General features: G+C 50.0%; 6 protein-coding genes across 6 annotated transcripts; 3 read left to right on the top strand and 3 right to left on the bottom strand.

The window, feature by feature from the left end:
- Positions 1–35: 35 nt before the first annotated feature.
- On the top strand, positions 36–4,740 carry LAJ45_01534 (uncharacterized protein; the record flags this gene model as incomplete). Its single annotated transcript, XM_046111127.1, has 9 exons — positions 36–218; positions 273–464; positions 522–657; positions 741–1,984; positions 2,049–2,375; positions 2,430–3,140; positions 3,194–4,367; positions 4,426–4,628; positions 4,690–4,740. 9 exons carry the CDS (start codon positions 36–38, stop codon positions 4,738–4,740), a joined length of 4,221 nt encoding a protein of 1,406 aa, XP_045975071.1.
- Positions 4,741–5,465: 725 nt separating this feature from the next.
- LAJ45_01535 (uncharacterized protein) lies at positions 5,466–6,713 on the bottom strand (the record flags this gene model as incomplete). The annotated part of the gene is made up of 2 exons (XM_046111128.1): positions 5,466–5,525; positions 5,586–6,713. The coding sequence occupies 2 exons, from the start codon at positions 6,711–6,713 to the stop codon at positions 5,466–5,468; spliced, it is 1,188 nt and encodes a 395-aa protein (XP_045975072.1).
- A 756-nt stretch (positions 6,714–7,469) lies between these two features.
- LAJ45_01536 (uncharacterized protein) lies at positions 7,470–10,386 on the bottom strand (the record flags this gene model as incomplete). Its single annotated transcript, XM_046111129.1, has 4 exons — positions 7,470–7,802; positions 7,879–9,630; positions 9,685–9,863; positions 10,104–10,386. The coding sequence occupies 4 exons, from the start codon at positions 10,384–10,386 to the stop codon at positions 7,470–7,472; spliced, it is 2,547 nt and encodes an 848-aa protein (XP_045975073.1).
- Positions 10,387–11,340: 954 nt separating this feature from the next.
- Positions 11,341–12,416, top strand: LAJ45_01537 (uncharacterized protein; the record flags this gene model as incomplete). The annotated part of the gene is made up of 6 exons (XM_046111130.1): positions 11,341–11,365; positions 11,443–11,455; positions 11,516–11,594; positions 11,671–12,014; positions 12,082–12,184; positions 12,243–12,416. The coding sequence occupies 6 exons, from the start codon at positions 11,341–11,343 to the stop codon at positions 12,414–12,416; spliced, it is 738 nt and encodes a 245-aa protein (XP_045975074.1).
- A 788-nt stretch (positions 12,417–13,204) lies between these two features.
- On the top strand, positions 13,205–14,821 carry LAJ45_01538 (uncharacterized protein; the record flags this gene model as incomplete). The annotated part of the gene is made up of 1 exon (XM_046111131.1): positions 13,205–14,821. One exon carries the CDS (start codon positions 13,205–13,207, stop codon positions 14,819–14,821), a length of 1,617 nt encoding a protein of 538 aa, XP_045975075.1.
- A 1,249-nt stretch (positions 14,822–16,070) lies between these two features.
- On the bottom strand, positions 16,071–18,615 carry LAJ45_01539 (uncharacterized protein; the record flags this gene model as incomplete). Its single annotated transcript, XM_046111132.1, has 8 exons — positions 16,071–16,144; positions 16,205–16,864; positions 16,973–17,368; positions 17,425–17,719; positions 17,794–18,005; positions 18,225–18,336; positions 18,405–18,485; positions 18,535–18,615. 8 exons carry the CDS (start codon positions 18,613–18,615, stop codon positions 16,071–16,073), a joined length of 1,911 nt encoding a protein of 636 aa, XP_045975076.1.
- Between the last annotated feature and the right edge of the window lie 922 nt (positions 18,616–19,537).

A 19,537-nucleotide genomic window follows, 5' to 3' on the forward strand; every position in this document is an offset into this window, starting at 1 on the left:
CAATTTGCGCACTAGTCTAGGCAACAGAAAAAAACATGGCTCTAGGCGATTTCATTGAACGCGAGGCGCAGCTAGATGATGAGGAGGAGGATGAAGAACTAGACGATGATCTCGCTGGCGAGCACAGGAAATCAGGGTTAAATGGGAAGCAGAAGCGACAAGATCCCGAAGACAGCAGTGAAGAAGAGGATGACGATGATGACGAGGAGGCCGCCAAAGTATGTCTGTAACAGTTCAGGTGAAATGCTGGAATTACTGACGTGATTGGGCAGATTGCGCAAGGCTTCATTGTTGACGATGAGGATGAGGATGAAGAAGAGCAAGATGATGGGTCCAAAGTAATGGTCAAAGGGCGGAAGAAGAAAAGGTCGAGGTCCCAACGCGAAGATGATGAGGAAGAGGGTCTGGACGAAGATGATTTCGACCTAATTGGGGAGAACACTGGCTTTGAGGTCCATAGAGCGGTTTGTTCACCACCCTCAGAAAAAATCTAAAGTTTATCTGACCCATCAATTGCCTAGAGCTTGAAACGCCTCAAACGAGGTCCACAAGGCGACGATGGCCGTCGTAGGAAGCAATCACGCGACCTCGATGATATTTTCTCTGATGAGGAAGCCGATGCCCCTGGGGAACCCGATGACGATGACGAAGGCCTCAGTAACATGCGTGCTCACGGAGGCGATCGGGGGATGCTCGTGGACTCGTTGACGTTGACGAATTTGCGGATTTCATCGAGGAAGACTCTGGAGACGAGGGACGTCAAGGAGGAAGTGACGATGATATGCAGATGGCCGGACAAAGAAGTAGGGGTGGGGATCGAGGCAGAGTCAGCTATGCACCCGAGCACCTGAACCTCCGTGAAGGCGCAATATCAGATATGCAGGATATATTCGGACGAGGAGACGAGTACGACTTTGCGCTTATTACTGAGGAGGACCAGGAGGAAGAAGGCGAGGATAAAGTGAAGGATTTGGAGCTGAAGGACGTCTTTGAGCCTAGCGAATTGGCTGAACGTATGCTTACGGATGAAGACAATGAAATACGTTTGAATGATGTACCAGAAAGATACCAGATCGCCCGCAAGCCATACGCCCATCTTCGAATTGGTCGTGATGAAATTGACGAGGAAGGAGATTGGATTTCAAAGTTCTTGATTCCTAAAAAGAGGCTAACATCACATCTTGTGGAGGCGTTGGTGAAGGCTATTAAGAAAATCCTAGAGTTCTTTATTCTTGAAGATATGGAGGTTCCTTTTGTCTTTCAGCATCGGAAAGACTACTTAATCCACGCAGAGAAAGTACCCAAACGCCAGTATAATGATAATGAAGCACAGTATGAGATTGTAGCTGAAAGGCTTATATCTCAGGATGATCTTTGGGAGATCCTTGAGCTCGATCTTAAGTTCCGGGCCTATTTTGACAAACGTCACGCTTTCATGCGCACCTATGACCAGCTTAAGCACCACGCCAACGTCGAAGACAGAGAGGCTGAGGAAGGTATAAGATACGCCGAAACAAGCGATCAACTCCAGGACATGCACGATTATATACATTTTCGCTATCATTCACAGCTCAAAGACATCGCTTTAAACGGTGTAGAAGGTCGTGGAAATCATTTCCGTAGACCCGGAAATGCCAAGACGATGTTTGAACGAATTCGCAATGGTAAGGTCTACGGACTAGTCCGGGCCTTTGGTATATCCGCATCGCAGTTTTCAGTCAATGTGCAATTGGACCAGAAGCGCGAGTTTGCAGAGGATCCATTGGACTATCCGCATACCATGTCAGACGAGTACATCGAAATTCCGGAGTTCGCATCTGGCGAGTCGGCACTACAGGCCGCAAAGTTTATGCTTGCGGAGGAGATGTTCACCAATCCAAGCTTAAGAAAGGCATTGAGGGAGAGGTGGTTCACAAGGAGTTTGATACATGTCAACGTTACAGAAAAGGGTGTAAAGAAGATTGACGAGCAACACCAATACTACGTATGCAATCTCCCTGTGGTTATTATATCGTTACTAGTATGAGCTTGAAACTGATACAGAATAGGAATTCAAATACCTTCGAAATCAGACAATGCAGGCCATCGCGGCGCAGCCAGGAATGTACCTCCGTATGATGAAGGCTGAAAGTGATGGGTTGGTGGAGATAAACATCGAGCTGCAGAATGAGGAGGGTTACACTCGCAGGCTTTACGATTATATCACGTCTGAAAATGTCAGTGATATTGCTGATGCCTGGAACAAAGAGCGCAAAGACGTCGTTGATCTCGCGATGGCAAAGTTCAGAGTCATGTTCCAAAAGAACGTGAAGGATGAATTGAGAACTGCCTGCGAGGACGCTGTGGCATCCGAGTGTCGAAGGAATTATTCAAAGGTAAACTTCTTCCTTTCTTTGCATTTAGAGTCTTTGCTTACCATTTGATATCAGAAACTCGACCAAGCACCCTACAAACCTAAAGCTTTGAAGTTGGGCGAGATCCCGCGAGTTTTCGCCCTTTCAAACGGTCAGGGAGAGCGTGGTAGGGATGCTCTTGTTGGTATATTCAGAGACGAAGACGGCCGAGTTCTCGAAAGCGTTAAATACTCGGACCTTAAAGATGAGAAATCTCGACAAGAGCTAGTCGACGCTCTTCAGCGGAGGAAGCCAGATGTCATTGGTGTAAGCGGCTTCAGCGTTCAAACACATAAGCTCGTCGAGGACCTCCGGCAGCTTGTTGAGCAGAATGACATCGTGGTTACTGGAGAAGAGGACGAAAAAATCCCGATCGAGGTGGTCTACGTCAATGATGAGGTTGCGCGTTTATATCATAATAGCGAGAGGGCTATGGTGGACCATCCCGATCTTCCCCCGCTTGCCCGCTATTGTGTTGCGTTGGCTAGATATGTGCAAAATCCTTTGTTGGAATATGCTGGATTGGGAAAAGATATTGTGTCAATTGTGTTTCACCCTGCCCAGCAGCTTCTACCCGAGGATAAATTGCAGAGATCATTAGACTCTGCCATTGTTGATATGGTGAACCTTGTGGGAGTTGATATTAATGAGGCTGCAAGTAAGCCTTACGTTGCAACATTAGTTCCCTATGTCTGTGGTCTTGGTCCTAGGAAAGCCACCAGTGTCTTGAAGACAATTCAAGCCAATGTAAGCTTCCTTTATGCTAATATCATTGAACTAGCGTTGCTAATTATATTTAGGGAGGGAGAGTTTCAAGCCGTATTGAGCTTTTGGGTGACAACGAGAAAGGGCTGGGCACGGTCGTTGGTCCAAGGGTGTTTGTGAATTGTGCTAGTTTCCTCATAATTCCTCACGATCCCTCAGACCGAAACTCGGATTACCTTGACAACACTAGAGTCCACCCTGAGGATTATGATCTAGGGCGAAAGATGGCCGCAGATGCTCTTGACATTGATGAAGAGGATGTCGCTGCTATGGTAGTTGACGGTGGTCCTGGTGCTGTTATCAACGAACTTATCAACGGCCAGGAAGATAAGGTCAATGAGTTGAGTTTGGAGGACTATGCTGAGGAGCTAGAGCGTAACTTTAACCAGAAAAAGCGTGCCACGCTTGAAACTATCCGTGCCGAACTTCAGCACGCATATGAGGAACTCCGTAATAGGTTTAACAAGCTTAGCACCGAAGAAATCTTTACTATGCTTACAGGTGAAACCCGCGAGACTCTGGATGAAGGGATGGTCGTGCCCGTCAATATTAGGCGTGTCACAGACAGATTTATTGCTGCTCGCCTTGACTGCGGGATTGAGGGGAACGTCTCTATCGATGAAATGCACAATGGGACATCACACTTCACCCCCAGCAGCATGTACTCCATCGGACAAACAGTCCAAGCTAGAATTGAAAACATCAACACAAGGACATTCTACGCCGAGCTTTCACTGCGGGAGGACAAAGTGCGGAACCCAAAACGCAAGAATCCGGACGTGCCGCAAGAGGAATGGGACGACGCCCGAGAGGAACGAGACAAGGCCCGCCTAGCCGTTACCAACCAAGAACAGACTCGCACCGCAAGGGTCATCAAACATCCACTTTTCAAGCCATTCAACAGCAGACAAGCAGAGGAGTTCCTTGCAGGTCAGAGCCGAGGAGACGCTGTCATCCGACCTTCCTCTAACGGCCCTGATCACATTGCTGTTACGTGGAAAGTCAGTGATAACATCTACCAACATATTGATGTACTGGAGCTTGACAAGGAGAATGAGTTCACTGTCGGAAGAACATTGAGGGTCGGCGGAAGGTTCTCGTACAGTGATTTGGACGAGCTGATCGTCAACCACATTAAGGCCATGGCCCGAAAGGTCGACGAGTTGACACACAATAGCAAGTTCCGATCAGGAACCAAGGCTGACTGTGGTATGTTGACGCCCATTCTCCGCTATCTAGTGCTTCCTTGATTCTAACAATCCCGCAGAGAAATGGCTCGAGAAGTACTGTGAAGCCAACCCGAAGCGGTCAACATATGGCTTCTGCTTTGACACAAAGCACCCCGGTTACTTCCTCCTCATGTTCAAGGCCGGCGCTGCATCGCCGGTGGGGAGTTGGCCAGTGAAGATCATCCCGTCCGCTTTCCAGCTGAGAGATACACCGTTCCCGGATATGATGACTTTGTGCAATGTATGTTATTCCTCCTTCCTATCTACCTTTGCTGCTCGTTGCTTACTAACCGTAACCATAGGGTTTCAAAACTATGTTCATGCATTCGCAAAAATCACGTGCGAGGATGTAAAATTATTATAATAATTTGCGGTAGCAGTTCGAGACAATCGCGGTTTAGGGGGGTAGCCAAGAATCTAAAAGCCAAAAAAGATTTATATATCTCTTCCTACCTTTTCTTCTTTTTTTCTTCTTTTTCCTACTTCTCTTTTTTGAATTAGATCTTGATGGCAATGGCAAGCGGGGTGGGTGGGCGGGCGTGATTGTGATTGATCATGATTGATGCAATGTTTTTCTTTCTTTTCTTTTCTTTCTTTCTTCAGTTACAGGGACGACTACGACTAGGCTAGGGTTTATATAAAGAATAATGAACGCACCAAGAGAGGACAAATTGTACGAGTTTGTTGGGCTAGATTCATACCTATTCTACTCCTATATACTCTACCTTCTTTAGTGCATCTTTGACAGGAAACTACATTTATGATTGAGTCACTCATCATGGCCACTCACTCACCCAAAACTCACTCACACAAAACTCACGCAAACTCACTGCACAAAAAGCGGTGTTTCACCAACCGAGTGATATTTTATGAATTTACTACTAACGACCCCCAAGACCCCCCAAGGTACCGGTTCCAACCCACGAAAGGAAAAAAAATAACAATACCCACAGAAGAGGAAAGAAAGAAAAAATGGATAAAAGAACACCAGCCAAGGAAATTAGAAGGTTGTCTACAAAGACCATATGCTAAGACAAAAACACAGGGAGGTTACAGGTCTATTGCGTCCGTCTACCGTCTAGTGGATGTTCTTGATCCTGTTGTGGGTAACGGCGATCTGGTCATCGACGCGGTCGCTCTGTGTAGTGTGTTAGCTATCTATAAGGGAAAAGATTAGGGAGTAAGGAGCTATGTGTACCTTCTTCATGATCTTATCAATCTGCGCATTCTGCCTATCCACCTCCTCGCTCGTGGCCATCGCCAGATTTCTCAATCGCCCCGTAACCGCGCCCAGCGCGTCCAAATTGTTATCAATCTCCCTCTCCTTCTCGTCGTCGCTCTCGTCAGCCTCAAACTGATACTTGCTTCTCTCTGCCAGACTCATCTTCCCCGGCATCCTCCCACCCGCGCCCGCGCCACTACCCCCCAGCGCCTTGCCCACATGGTTCTTACTCTCAAACCCAAACTGCCTCGTCTTATCCCGCTCCTCACGGTCGCTCTGGTGGCGCTCCAGAATGCGGCGCTCCTCCTCCTGCGCGCGCTTCGCCGAGTTAAACGGGTTCGACACATGCACAGCAAACATGCTGCCATTGAGCGTCTTCAGCTCGCGCGCCTTCTGCTCGGCCACGCGGTTGTGCGACGCCGCAATGTCGAGGTTCTTTTCCGTGTTGTGCAGGCGCTCGCCCTGCGCACCGAGACGGCCGAGGGTGGTTCGGCCCGTCTCTTCGGCCTGGGCGGCCACGCGGAGGGCGTTGCGGGTCGAGGCAACAGACTCCTGCTTGGTGAAGCGGATCTGCTGCTTGACGGCGTTGACGTCCTCTTCTTCCTCTTCCTCGGCCGTCAGCTGGCGGCTGGAGTTGTAGCTGTCGCCGCCTGTGGTCTGGCCGTAGGTGCTGCTGCCGTAGCCACCACCGCTGCTAGAGCTGCCGCCGTAGCCACTGCTGCCGTAGGCGCCCTTCTCGTTTGGAGAGGGGCCGTTGGCGGGGGCGGAGCCGTAGGGGGGGGGCTGGTGCTGCTGTTGGCGCTGCTGGGCACCGCCGAAGAGCTGGTCGCGGTTGGAGTCGAAGGTGCTGGTGGAGTCGGAGCGGCCATAGCCCCCGTAGCCTCCTGACTGTTGCTGTTGCTGCTGTGGGGGGGCGCCGTAGCCGCCGTAGCCCCCGGAGGAGGAGGAGGGGGCGGGCGAGGGGGCGCCGTAGGGGTTTTGTTTACCGCTGTTTGTGGAGGGGGCCGTGGAGGGGGCGGGGGAGGTGCCGCGGTTGCCAAAGAGGGCGGCACGGTTGGCGTCGTCGGCGGAGGTGTCTTTGGATTTTTTGGAGAAGAAGCCCATTGTGATTGTGTCTGTGGTGTAGATGTGGGTTTGGGGGGTTCTGGAGATGTAGATGCTGTAGATGTAGATGCTGTAGATGTAGATGCTGTAGATGTAGATGTAAAGTAGATGTAGATGTAGAGGAGAAGAAGAGATGGAGTGAGTGAGTGGGGATGTCTGTAATTAAAGGGAACAGCTGTGATGTTCAGGAGGGGCTGAGACGGGAGCTGAAACGGTTGCTCGCTGCAGAGCTAGGAACACTGCTGTGCGTGGCGTCGCGGCTGAGCTCCCTAGAATAGACGTGGATTAGGTAAGGATCGAGACTTGCCTTGAAGGTGCGCCGTGGGGAGACATGCATGACATGCTTATGTCTAGATACACCGACCTGCACAGTGGGAGAGAGGAGAGAGATAGAGATGAAGCAATAGAAGTAGTAGGAGTACAAGTAATAGGGGTAGAATGGATATTAGTTACTGATATTGTATGTATCTAGTCAAAACTCTAGCAATAACGCTCCCTGCTGCTAATTACCGAAAGAAAAAAAACCCACCATCTCGATCATTGATCCTCGAAACATCATCCCGTGCCAAACAAGAAGAAAAAAAGAAAACACTCGCAATTCATTCATTTATTCGTCCGTTCCATTCCTCATTCCCCCACTCACCTAGTTAAGCCATACTCTTAAAAACAAAAAAGAAAAGAAAAAAAAGGCTAGAAGAAAAAAGCTAAAAAAAAAAGATAGCAATAATATTACACCCTCCCCACTCCCTTCACCCTTCACCCCGCCATAACCAGCCCACTCCCCTCATCCTTCTCATTACTCGCCGTACTCAACCTCGCACACAACCCCAGCAGCACGACCGTCTCCGTGGCCGCATAGTAGTTCAGCGCATCCAGCAGGATCTTCAGATGCCGCGAAAAGTTCTCCTCATACTTGGCCAGGTTGTCGCTGAGCTTGTCGAGGCGCGCGGGGTCCAGCTTGACGTCGTCGAGGCTGCCCCGCCGTGCCGACGGGCCGGCGAGGGATGGGTCGGCGCCGACGAGCGCCTTGGAGAGACTCGAGGTGTAGGAGGCAAACATGGTGCATGTCATCATTAGTTTTGCGTGGATCTGTAACCTTGGTTAGTTTTTTGGAGTGCAGAGAGAGAGAGAGAGCTGTGGGAAACAGAGAAGAGGGGAAACATACCTTCAGCAGCTTCGAATTCGTCAACATGCACTCCTTCAAGCACGTATCCAAAAAATCCACATGATCCTGCATAAGCTCATCCACCGTCCGCACCTCGCCCAACCTCCTCATAAGCCCATTCCAATTCGGCTCCACCACCTCACTCGTACAAAAATACATGAGCTGCTGCACAAACACCAGCATCCTCGCCCTCAGCGTCCACGCCCGCCGCTTCCACATCTCAATCTGCGGAAAGCGCGACCTCTGCTTCCACGTGTACTGCGTAGTATGGTCCTGCCACGCCTGCCCCAACAGCGTCTCGAGGTGGCGCAGGCTCAGCAGATAGCGGAACAGCAGCTGGTAGCGCAGCACCGTCTTGCGCGAGATGACGAGCGATAGCGGGAACGGCACGCTATAGTCGAGCTCGAGCGCGTTGAAGCCAATGATCTGATCGACGGCGGAGGCGGCGGCGGGCGCCTTGTGGCTTTCTTCAAAGGTGGTGACGCCCTCGTCGATGCCGCTCACGGAGACGACGCGCATCAGCCATTTTGTGAGCCCCACTTCGTTCATCTGGACTTTGACGTCCTCTTTGAAGGGGTCTGAGGCGGCGATGGAGCCCGGCTGTCGCAGCGCGAGGTCGAGGAGGGATTGCAGCTTGCCGACATTGACCTTCTTTGCGGGCTTCTGCAGCTCTGTTGCGCCGAGCTCGAGGAAGTACGAGAAGAAGTCCGAACGGTCGAGGAAGAAGTAGTGCTTCAGACTTCTGAGTCTCGCAGGGAGGGCGTGCGTGGTGAGCAGCAGGTTCAGCAGCGACTCATTGGCGTGCGCGTATGCGCTGTTGACGTTGTCGAGGAAGCGGATGTCGTCAAAGCTCTTTGGCACGTCTGCCACCTGCTTGCTGACGTCCACGCCGCCGCACTCGCGCACAACGTTCAGATACTTGCCCGCCAGGAGCACCTTCTCCTTGACGGCCTCCAGCTGCGGCGGCACGTCGCCGTCGCGCACCGTGTACCGCTTCTCCCAGTACTCGTCCGTGTAGTCCTCCTCGAGGCGCTCCCGCCGGATGCTCTTCTGCTCCTTGACCAGGAACTCCGAGTGCGGGTCGCGGATCATGCCGTGGTGCAGCCACTCGTTCAGCATAGCCATGTACGGCCTCGACGCCTCGCGCAGCAGCATGCTGAGGAGGGACCGCGCCGCGGGGTCGCCCGCCATGCTGGCCAGCCGGTGCGTCAGTAGCCCCAAAACCGAGCCGCCCTTACAGATCTTTACGCCGGGGACGCCGCTAGCGCCGACGATGTCACCGCCCTCGCGAAGGCTCTCGAGGATGTTCTCGACGTCGTCGTAGTCGTCGACCGAGTCCATGTCGTCCTCCAGCATTGAGTTGCGCCGCAGCATCTCCCGCGCCAGCGAGTACAGCTGGTACATCATGTGGCAGGTCGGCAGCGTGTGCAGGTGCAGGATATGGAGCGTAAAGCTGGGGCTCGTCTGGAACTGGTGCTCGAGCTGGGCCACGAGGACGAGGTAGTCGCGGAGGAGCTTGCGGATGGCCGCGCAGAGGGCGTGGTTGACGGCGCCGAACTCTTCGCGGCTTTGCACCTCGACGAAGGCCTCGACGGCGCCGTAGTGTGTTGCCATCTTGAGCATTGTTGTGGAGAGGTCGCGGAGCGAGGGGTCGAGGCCGGGGAGGATGCGGAATTGGGGGCCGTCGAGGCGTGCGCTTTCGAGGTGGGGGTTGTAGTCTTCGCGGAAGCGGATGTATTGGCCTTCGTAGCCCTGGGAGGTGGGTTAGTATGTGATGTATTGTAGGGGCGGGGGTGTAAAACGTGCCATGAAGACGAAGAGGAGGTCCTCGAGGATTGAGGCTTCTTGGAGCTCGAGGGTCATTGATTCGAGGGGTGGGGGGCGCTTTGTAGCTGGCATTGAGGAGGCTAGAGGGGGTATTGATATTCGTGAGGCCAGAGGGGCGGTGGTGGGGGGTATCAGGCTTGCTTCGGGGTTCCATGGGACTGAGGTCAAGAAGTTGTTAGCAAACTAGGCCAATGATTAAAGTGTTGGAGGTTCGTCGGAGGTGAGATTGCAGAGGCTCTCATAGGTTTCTTTGAGCAAAGTGTAGACATGTAGCTCCCACAGCAAGTGCCGTGATCCAAAACTGCCCTCAGCCCAAAAAAAAAACCTCAATCACACCCCACCTCCCCTTCCCCCAAGACCTCCACCCCTCCCACAACAATCAAAAGAAGCACTCCTACCATTCGGCGTCCCCCTCCCACTCCCCACACTCCCCGCCGAGATCCCCGTGCTCGTCCTCGACGTATCCCTCCCTGGCGACTTTGCGCGCCGCCCCGTCGTCGTCGTCTCCGTGATATGGATCCTCTCCGTCGTGCGCTTATCCACGCCCCTCGTTGCTGGCCGCCGTGCGGGCGGCGGCGAGTTTGGGTCGCGCCCTCCTCCTGCTACTGCGCGGACGCGGGAGGTGGGGTCGCGGCTGGTGCGGCGGTTGGGGTCGGGCGCGGTGAAGCTGCGGGACGTCATTGTGGTTGTGGTTGTGGGCGGTGGTGTGGAGGGGGTTGGTGGGGGGGATGGGGTGAGTGACGGAGACGCGAATTTAGTGGGTGGGTGGGTGCCCCTGCGTGCCGGTGACAACGATTAGCTGCCCCGCGTGGTGCTAGTGTTTGAGCCTCAGGGACGACAGGGCTGGAGATGAGAGAGAAATGTTTGTGAGTATGGAAACTATTGGTGTTTGAATGGTGAAGCAGGTGAGGAGCTGGAGTGTACGTGCTGTAGGACTTGAGGGTTGTTGGTTTTAAGTGTAGATAAGGAGAATGCCGCTATTTGTTGTCCACTTGTTTGTTCTCAGCCTGTCAGGTTTTTTTTGGTTTGCAGGGCAAATAAAGAATTCGTAAAGATCATGAGTCTGAATATCAAAGCGAGAACCAATTCGAGATCCAATCTGATGGGGTGAAGTTATGCAATGCGGTGTCAATCTCAGTCTCAGGATAAGGAACGATTGTGTACCTACACGTAATCACAGACTGTCACTCGGCAGCTTTACCAGTTTAGTTTGACGCTAAAAACAGTGTGGCCAGAATCCTTAAAACAGGAAGTGATACCTGAGAATGATGAAGAGTTTAACACACTCAATCTCTCATTTACTTGTATTGATTCCCGCTAGGTAATATACAGAGAAGAGTTCTGAACAGGCCCCACAGCAAATGGAGGGGTCAATTCAGATACCTATCTTGATGACTCAGCACAGATAATGTTAATGCCAAGATTTACAACCTGTTGCGGATAATCCTCACCAAATTAGGCAATTCTGCCCCTCCTATTGACTTGTCTGGGCAGCCCGCCTCGTTGATGCCCGCGTCGCCCTTACTCGTGAACCACAAACAGCTCCACCAACAGCTCTTCACCCCCTCCATTTGATATTCTCCCCCCCATCGACGCCCCACCCTATCCATCTCCATCTGCATCAATACTGCCAAAATGTTTATTGCACGGTCAGAATACGGTTTGTTTCACCCACCCCAGTGCTCTGCTTGAATCATGTCCGGCAATGAAACGATGCTAACTAACCATCACTACTAGATCGCGGTATCAAGTTCGTAATCAACCGAGCATATCTCCATCTTACACTGCAATTTAACTAACGGATACACAGCACCTTCTCCCCAGAAGGACGTCTTTTCCAGGTCGAATACTCCCTTGAAGCAATCAAGCTTGGCTCTACCGCTATCGGGGTACATAACCCCCCCCCCCCCCAATCACTACCTGTAACTACACCTATACTAACCACCAGCGCCCCCGGAATCATAGGTAGCCACTGGGTATGGTGTAATAATCGGTGTAGAGAAGCGAGTAACATCGCCGCTGCTCGAGGCCTCGTCCGTCGAGAAGATTGTCGAGATCGACCGACACATCGGCTGCGCCATGTCCGGGCTACAAGCCGACGCCCGATCCATGATCGAGCATGCCCGTGTCGAGTCACAGAACCACTTTTTCCACTACAACGAGCCCCTACGTGTCGAGAGCTGTACGCAGGCCATCTGTGACCTGGCGCTCAGGTTTGGAGAGGGCGCGGACGGCGAGGAGAGTATCATGTCAAGACCCTTCGGTGTTGCGTTGTTGATCGCGGGATACGATGAAGATGGCCCACAGCTGTAAGTTTCGCTTGTTTGGATTTTGTGAGGTTGTGGGGTAGGACTAATGGGGTATGGGGGAGATAAGGTATCACGCCGAGCCGTCAGGTACCTTTTATAGGTATGACGCAAAGGCCATTGGATCGGGTAGCGAGGGTGCCCAAGCTGAGCTTCAGAACGAATACCACAAGGTAATCATTAAACTTTGCCAAGCTTGTCGAAATTGTGTTAGCTGACAAGCGTTTGTAGTCATTGACACTTGAGGAAGCCGAGACAATGGTTCTCAAGACCCTGAAGCAGGTAATGGAGGAGAAGCTCGACTCCAAGAATGTCCAGCTGGCCTCCGTCACCAAGGAGAAGGGTTTCAGAATCTACACGGACGACGAAATGGCCGAGGTTGTGCTGAGATTGGGAAATGCTTAGAGAACGGTGGGGAATATCTGTCTTTCGTGGAGCGGCTCATGTTGCATACAGTAAATACTACTTTCATTGAAACAACAATTGGTAGGTAGCTGGTGATCAGCCGAAGAATAGAAAGAAAGCTGGATGCAAACTCTGTGCATTAGCGTTTTTCACCACCCTCTTTGTTTTGCCTTCCCGGGTCCACTCATCAGATGCGTGAATATGTGTACTAAACGTTGCAATACTCCACTACGTCGTTCCAGAGCTTTCTGACAGCAATGTTGATATCAATCAGTAAACAGCTGATAGTCAGCTGAGGCCATTGGAATCATGGTGGGTGTTTACTTTGTATTATTTTGTTTATCAGCCTGCTGTTGAACACTGTAGTACATGTATCGGAAACCAGGTGGGTGCACCTACATGCCACCATTCCATTACCACCAACTCCACTGGTATTAAGCGTTATAATATCTGTCATTGGCTGTTTGCTATTGATAAACACGTATATAAGTTGCACGTGCTACCCACCGCCCTGGTTAACTGATATTTCCAATATTTGCACATTGGTTTAATGCATCTCATGTTTCATGAGCAATTTGTTTCAACCTCCTTCAGATATATGCCCGCCCATACAATTACTTACTTCAAAATCACACTACCAGAATTCAATTCTTAGCCACATCCCACAACTAATTCCTACTTACACTTCCTCAGCACCCTTTAAGCTTTTTCTTTCAAATTCATACCACCGCCTGTACGACCTCCTCGATCCAAAATCAGAACCTACATAGCTAGTATCTCATGAAACCATGGGCACCATAATCCCCACCAATCTCCCTCCCATGGAGGTCGAATACCCCACAAACGGCCAATGGACCATCTACGGCCGCAACGGGCCCAACATCTACGCCCAGCCCCACTTCATCTCATACCCGCTCTTCGTGACCATCTTCGTCCAAGGCGACATCCTCGTCCACATTGGAATCGACGCCATTCCCAACGGCTTCATCCGCAACTCGCTGCACACAAAATCCAGATACTACCAACGGCTTCTCAAGCTGCTCACCAATATCTCACAGGACAAGGGCTACCCGTTTGAACAGGAATACAAAACCATCCCCTTCAACGACTCCCACATCAGCGTCCGGTGGTCGTGGGAGAAGGGGGCGGGGGGGATTGGTAAGGGCGTTGAGTCGGATATATACTGGGGGTCCAAATTCGAGGACGGCACCCGCTCTGTGATAGTGTTAAGGAACCTGTGGGGGTTTGGCAGGGAGGACTGTAGGAAGGAGCTCGAGACGGGGATTGGCATGCCGGCTGTGATACCGTTGACGAAGCTCCAGCTCAGGGCGTGGCTTCACGATACCGTGGTTCTGGTGTCGATAAGTGGGCGTGACGATAATACGTTGTATGCATTTAAGACGAACCAGTCCCCGCAGGTTTTGTATCAGGAGCTGCATACACTGCTTAGTATGCCGCCGCACCCAAATATCCTTGAGCGCCCCTGTTACCTCATCACTAAGCAGACAGCACACTCAATCCAGCATCCGCTGGATCCGGCGTCATTGTACTGCCTCGAGCCAACAGAGCCTGTAGTTGGCTTTCTAACGCCGTATTACTCAGGGGGCAGCCTGAAGAATTATGTCAATAATTATGAGATCACGCTGAAGCAGAAAGCTAGGTGGGCGCTGCAGCTAACGTCTGCCCTGCTGCATATATATGAGTATAGCGGTGGCAGCGACGGTAAATGTGGCAGATACAGTGCCCTCAAAATGGACAACATTGTTCTGGACGCCGCGGGGAATCTGAGACTGATTGACTTTGAGTCGGCAGGAACATGGGTCCAATACACGCCCATCGAGGTCATGACGGCTGTCCGGGCCAAAGGGCGGATTTCACGCTTCATGAGCGGTTCGAGCGACACTGGGACAACCCCAGGGCTGGGCGAGAAGTGCAAAGTGTGTAGCCCGCACCCGTGCTCTGTCCCCAAAGACATGACAGGGCAAGAGAGGCAAGCCGCTCACGAAAAGGTGCTCGACTACAAGCTCTCGCAGACAAGCATAATCAGCCCGTCAAAACCCAACTCAGGTGCCCAGTACACAGGGCCGCCAGGCCACAAGAAGATCCCGTTCTGGGGCGACGCTTCGGACGCGGAGTGTGGTGCGGCAATGACCTGGATGCTGGGCTGCTGCCTGTGGTGCATCTTTGAGGATGTGCCATGCCTGTCAGGTATGGGGAATTATTGGTTCCCCGTGGGGAATATGTTGTGGAAGAAGGCGAGGCAGAGTGTGCCCGTGGCGGTGCTGAAGATTGTGGGGAAGGCGCTGCAGACAAAGGCGGATAGGCCGACTTTGCGGGAGATATATGAGGTGATGAAGAGTTGGGAGGGCGCGCTGATTTTAAAACAGGTCGAGAATGAGGAGTAAGGAGGGCGAAGGAGGTCTAGTTGACCTGGCCATGGCTTGACATCGGAATCGGATGGTTGACGCAAGAGCTGTCAAGACCAATGATAGACTGATATCACACACTGTTGTTTAATCCATTATACATAGATATCCTAATTATAATAACTTTAATAAATTCTCTGGTTAGTAAGAGAGAATGATGAATTTGAGAATGTTATTATAGTTGCATGGTCAGCTTGATTTGCGGCGGAATCACTGGCCTACCATTGGATAGCTGATGTGCGTTCACGGATTATCACTCGACCTAAATTAAAGAGGGTATCGAAATGGAAATCGAAAGCAACGTAGTATCAACACAGATCGGCTGGGACGCATGTGCTTGTATCCGCTATAGACTACTAATATACAAGATAAGGTTATAAGAAGAAAAATGGAGTTAAAAAAAAAAGGAACCCCCCAAAGGTTTTAACCACAAAGAACAAAAGAGAGGCATCGCGCACTGCTCTTTCCGACCCAGTCACATAGTGTTTCCACTAAGTCTAGGAGGTAGGTGGTTCGAACCAACAACCTCAGCCCCTCTGGGCGATACCATAGTAACTAGGCTACGGCGGTAGATGTTGTGTATTGTCCTGGCACGATTATCGAGGGGTGGTGTGATTTGGGCTTTCATATGTCGCATCCCTTCTGAACTTGGGAGTAGCTCTTTGCCCATCTAACATAGTAGTCATGGTAGAAGAGGATTAACTAATGATAATTCTTCCTGACTATAAGGAGGAAGATTATAGTGTTTAGATTTGCAGAGTGCACCATGGACCACACTGGGACTAACACAAACCACGCTCATCCTTGCAAAGAGTGTGAGATATCTGATTTGAGCGGCCTGAAATACAATGGCGCCTATTCTGGGTTGAACTTCTACTGATATGCGGTATTTGCACATACGACTGTATCTCAGGTCGTTCTGTCATTTATTACCCTGGGAAATCGAGTGATACGCCATGATACCACAAGTAGTACCCCCGAACCTACATGATCTTACGGGAGATCAAATAGTCCGGGCCGGATTTAAAACTCCGGCTTGGTTCACTGAAAAGTCTACATGCTTTAGGGAAAATTGGGGGATTCGTTCAGTTCTAGTATGAATCGATAGATTCTTCCGATTATTGCCCTATAAAAAAACGCTGATGCTTCATAAAGTTCATAAAATGGTGAGACTCAAAAGAAACGCTGCTAAAAACAAAGTAGAAAATGAAACTATGAATTCCCCCAATTATGCGATTGCCGCCCGCATCATCTTATTACCATTAATAATAGCAGTTGTGCCGATGAGGATTTGTCGTCGAGCTATATAAATAGTCAGCATAAATACAAAGTTTGGGTATGTAGCGTAAGTGAGAAACGCACCTTCTTCACGCTTGGCAATAAATCTCAACGCTGCAATCTCCGTAAAAGTGCAGCCTCCAACGAAGAAGACGACGGTAACCTTCTTCTCGGCCTGTCCGTTTAATATATTCCTCGCCCTAACAGCTTTATCTTCTCCTCTCTGAAACTCGTCAAATGTTTTTCCCTTTATGCTCTTGAGAACATCTTCGAACCCTTTCCAACCTGCCGCGCCAGTATTTACACCCGCATTTGCCCCTTTTGCAGTGGCGGTCATGAGCGGCTTTTGGATGATACATTGGATTAATCGGATGCTCAATGGTGCATAACCAGAGTAGACGTATGATATGTCGTCGGGGTTATGCTCGTTCACTTCGTCCACAATCAACTTCAACGTCTTTCGAAGGTTTGTGTAGTTCGTTCTTACAACGCCTGATGCGGCAAGTGTTGTACGAGACTGGAGAAGTTGGAGCTTCTCGAGTGCATCAAGAGTCAATACATGGTTATATCCGTAGGCATGAAGAATCTCTCTTTTGAAATTTTCAAGATCCTTTGGCTTCAGCCCTTGACTAATAAGGGATTCGATACACAGAAGGCGCAAAATGGCTTCTACTGGGGCATTCCGTGAAATTAATTCTTCTATAGCGTCATGTTGACTGGACGGATCGACGCCCGCTGCAAGATCTATAATCAATTAAGGTTAGAGCTTTATTATAAAGCATCTTTAATGTAATCACCCCCAATGTCCTAGAACTGGTTGGATCAGAGACATAAATAATCGAGAGAGCTTACTTTGCTGAACTTCGAGAATCTTATTAAAGATGTCGGAGCGAGTATGTTTCATTATTTCCTCGGCTAGACCCGTATGCAGCCTTAGTGATTGGTGCTCTTGTTGTAGGCCACCAAGTTTGCTCACAAAATCACGAATCTCTGAGACTGTTTTTGCTTGATGACGACCCTCATAGTCGTCGTTGAGCCTTCTAGCTACCTTATTAAGCAAATTCCCCACAATTGCAAAATTAGTGTCCCGTAAATTCTCAAACAGTTTATCCTCCGAGCTTAAAAGAACTGGTCTCTTCTGTTTGGAAGACGATGCAGGAGCTGCAGCAGATGACGATGATGAAGATGTGGCAGCACCTTGCTGCTGCTGCGGAGGGCCTACAAGGGCGGCATCCAACTCTATCTTTGCTGTTTATTCCGTTAATAATTAACCTTGTCTTTCAAGGACGAGGGGGCCAGTTTACAATTGTGGATCCCGATTGTCTCGTCAATTAACCCTTCATAAGTGAGCTGTGTTAATAGCGGGGTCACCATGTCTGATTCCCTGTCCACCACTATCAATTCTCCAAGTATGCTGCTTGGGGTTAGGGCAAAAAGATTGGTATCGGACGCATCCTCTTCGCCTCGCATACGAATTAAGGCATCTGCCAGGCGTTTTGCGCAGTCACCTTTCCCTATTATGCGTGGGAATAGTCCGTACCGACGTTGAATGCCCATCAGTGCACGGGCTGAGTAAAATATAGACGTATAATCCTTGCGCTATAAAATCGTAAGAATAGCTGATAGGGAAAGCATTGCACCACTTGCGATGGCACGGAATTATGAGAACATACAAGGTACAGCTCTTCAAAAGAATCCTCAAGCTCCAATGAAAGGAGATCGGGCTCCAATGCGAGGAAATGAAGAGGGAATTCGCCAAGTGTTACATCGCCTAGCACACCCTCATCCTCAAGAATCTTTTCGCATACAAGTGTCCGTCGGGGAACGAATAGGACATTATACTCGAATTCTTGACCAGGGATTTTGGCATTTTTTTTGACGTGAGCTATGAAGTAGAAATGTCAGCTTATCTAGCCTTCTGCTACTGATGGTAATGAAATTTCCCAACTGCAACATTTTATGCTATTGAGAAAGCTGGAGTTATGTCTATATTGGGCGCAAGACTGACTGTGTGGAGTAGACATAAAGCCCCGCACAGCCTACTTTTGGCCCGTGGAAAAAGTCTATGGGACTCCGTAATGAAATTGGTAAGAAGCCTACACACCTGCTATCGCATATGCATTCTTAACTGTGCACCGTACTAGAAACACTATGTTCTTTTGTGTAGCTTCGATCACGCCGTCATCAATCCAGAATATTTTGTCGACGCCATGTTCCTAAAACGATATTCCATTACTATCATAAATACCTTCTACAGGCTATAAAAAAGATTGATTAAGCGCACTTGAAGGGCCGAAAACTTTAGAAAGAGACCAAGAGGGCCGCTGAGCGACTTGTCGAGAACCAGAACCTTTTTCCCACGCACCTAGGGCGACTGTTAGCGGCGGGAGGCGAGAGACAAGTCATTAACTTACGCCCAAAAGAAGGTCTAAAAGATCCTTCTGAGCTGCAGCTTTGATGTGACTTGTATCGACAGTGCCAGAGGTGGGAACCATTATCGCGAGTAGTCCGTCGTTGTTGACAACGCCGGGGAGGTTGTCCAGGACCAGGACATGTAGGTTACGTGAGAAATATCTTATCTAATCTCAGACACTTACCAATCTAGGATAAGTTCTAGACGCAATCGGTATGGTTAAAGTGGGGGTACGAACAACTTGGCCATCCTGCCTTGGCACCTGCGACCCGGGCCTGGCGCCATAACCAACTCCTCACAAAATCGAAAAGGGCTTCCAGTAAAACGGCACTTTTGGTGGTTCCTGACAATTAAAAACGGTTTTCCATATTCTTGTAAAAAAATAGAGCATTCAGGAATTCTCCATGCCCTCAGTTTAACCATACCCCCAGGATTGCGTCTACATGTAACCTCTCTGAGCTAGAGCAGCCAGTGAGCTGGCCAGGCCCCGAATGTCCTCCTATCATTACATAAGCACTTCTAATTTCTAATATGCTAGAAAGTATCAAGTCAGATCTAGACTCTATAAAGTGCAATCTAAGTCAATGAGGTGCCGAATATGGTGATGTCGGCAGTTCTGTGGGTCATTTCACCTATCACTCCGAAGGATATGCGTTGAATACATGTACTGACATCAATGCCTCGTAGTTCAAGCTCAGCTAGAGTATGCCAATGTACTGTAGAGTACTTTGTTAAACTGTTTACTTACAGTATATATATAGACAGGATAAGAATGGACTTAGTTTACCGGAGCTGCTACATAATAGGTTTGTATCTCAACACTTGTTGTCAGATAACATGGAATTGTAGGTACTTCGCAAACAAAGACTAAGACCCCCGATCGCGAAGTGATACATACGATACCATGTAGGTACTTGTATGCATGTGGTACATACAACACTCAGACCAGCCTCACCTCATTTGCTCATGCCCTGAGATTATCATTGAAGCCTCTTAGATCTTGA

The sequence above is a fragment of the Morchella importuna genome (assembly GCF_003444635.1).
Source record: "Morchella importuna strain M04M26 chromosome Unknown Morimp01GS003, whole genome shotgun sequence".
Classification (NCBI taxonomy): Eukaryota; Fungi; Ascomycota; class Pezizomycetes; order Pezizales; family Morchellaceae; genus Morchella; species Morchella importuna.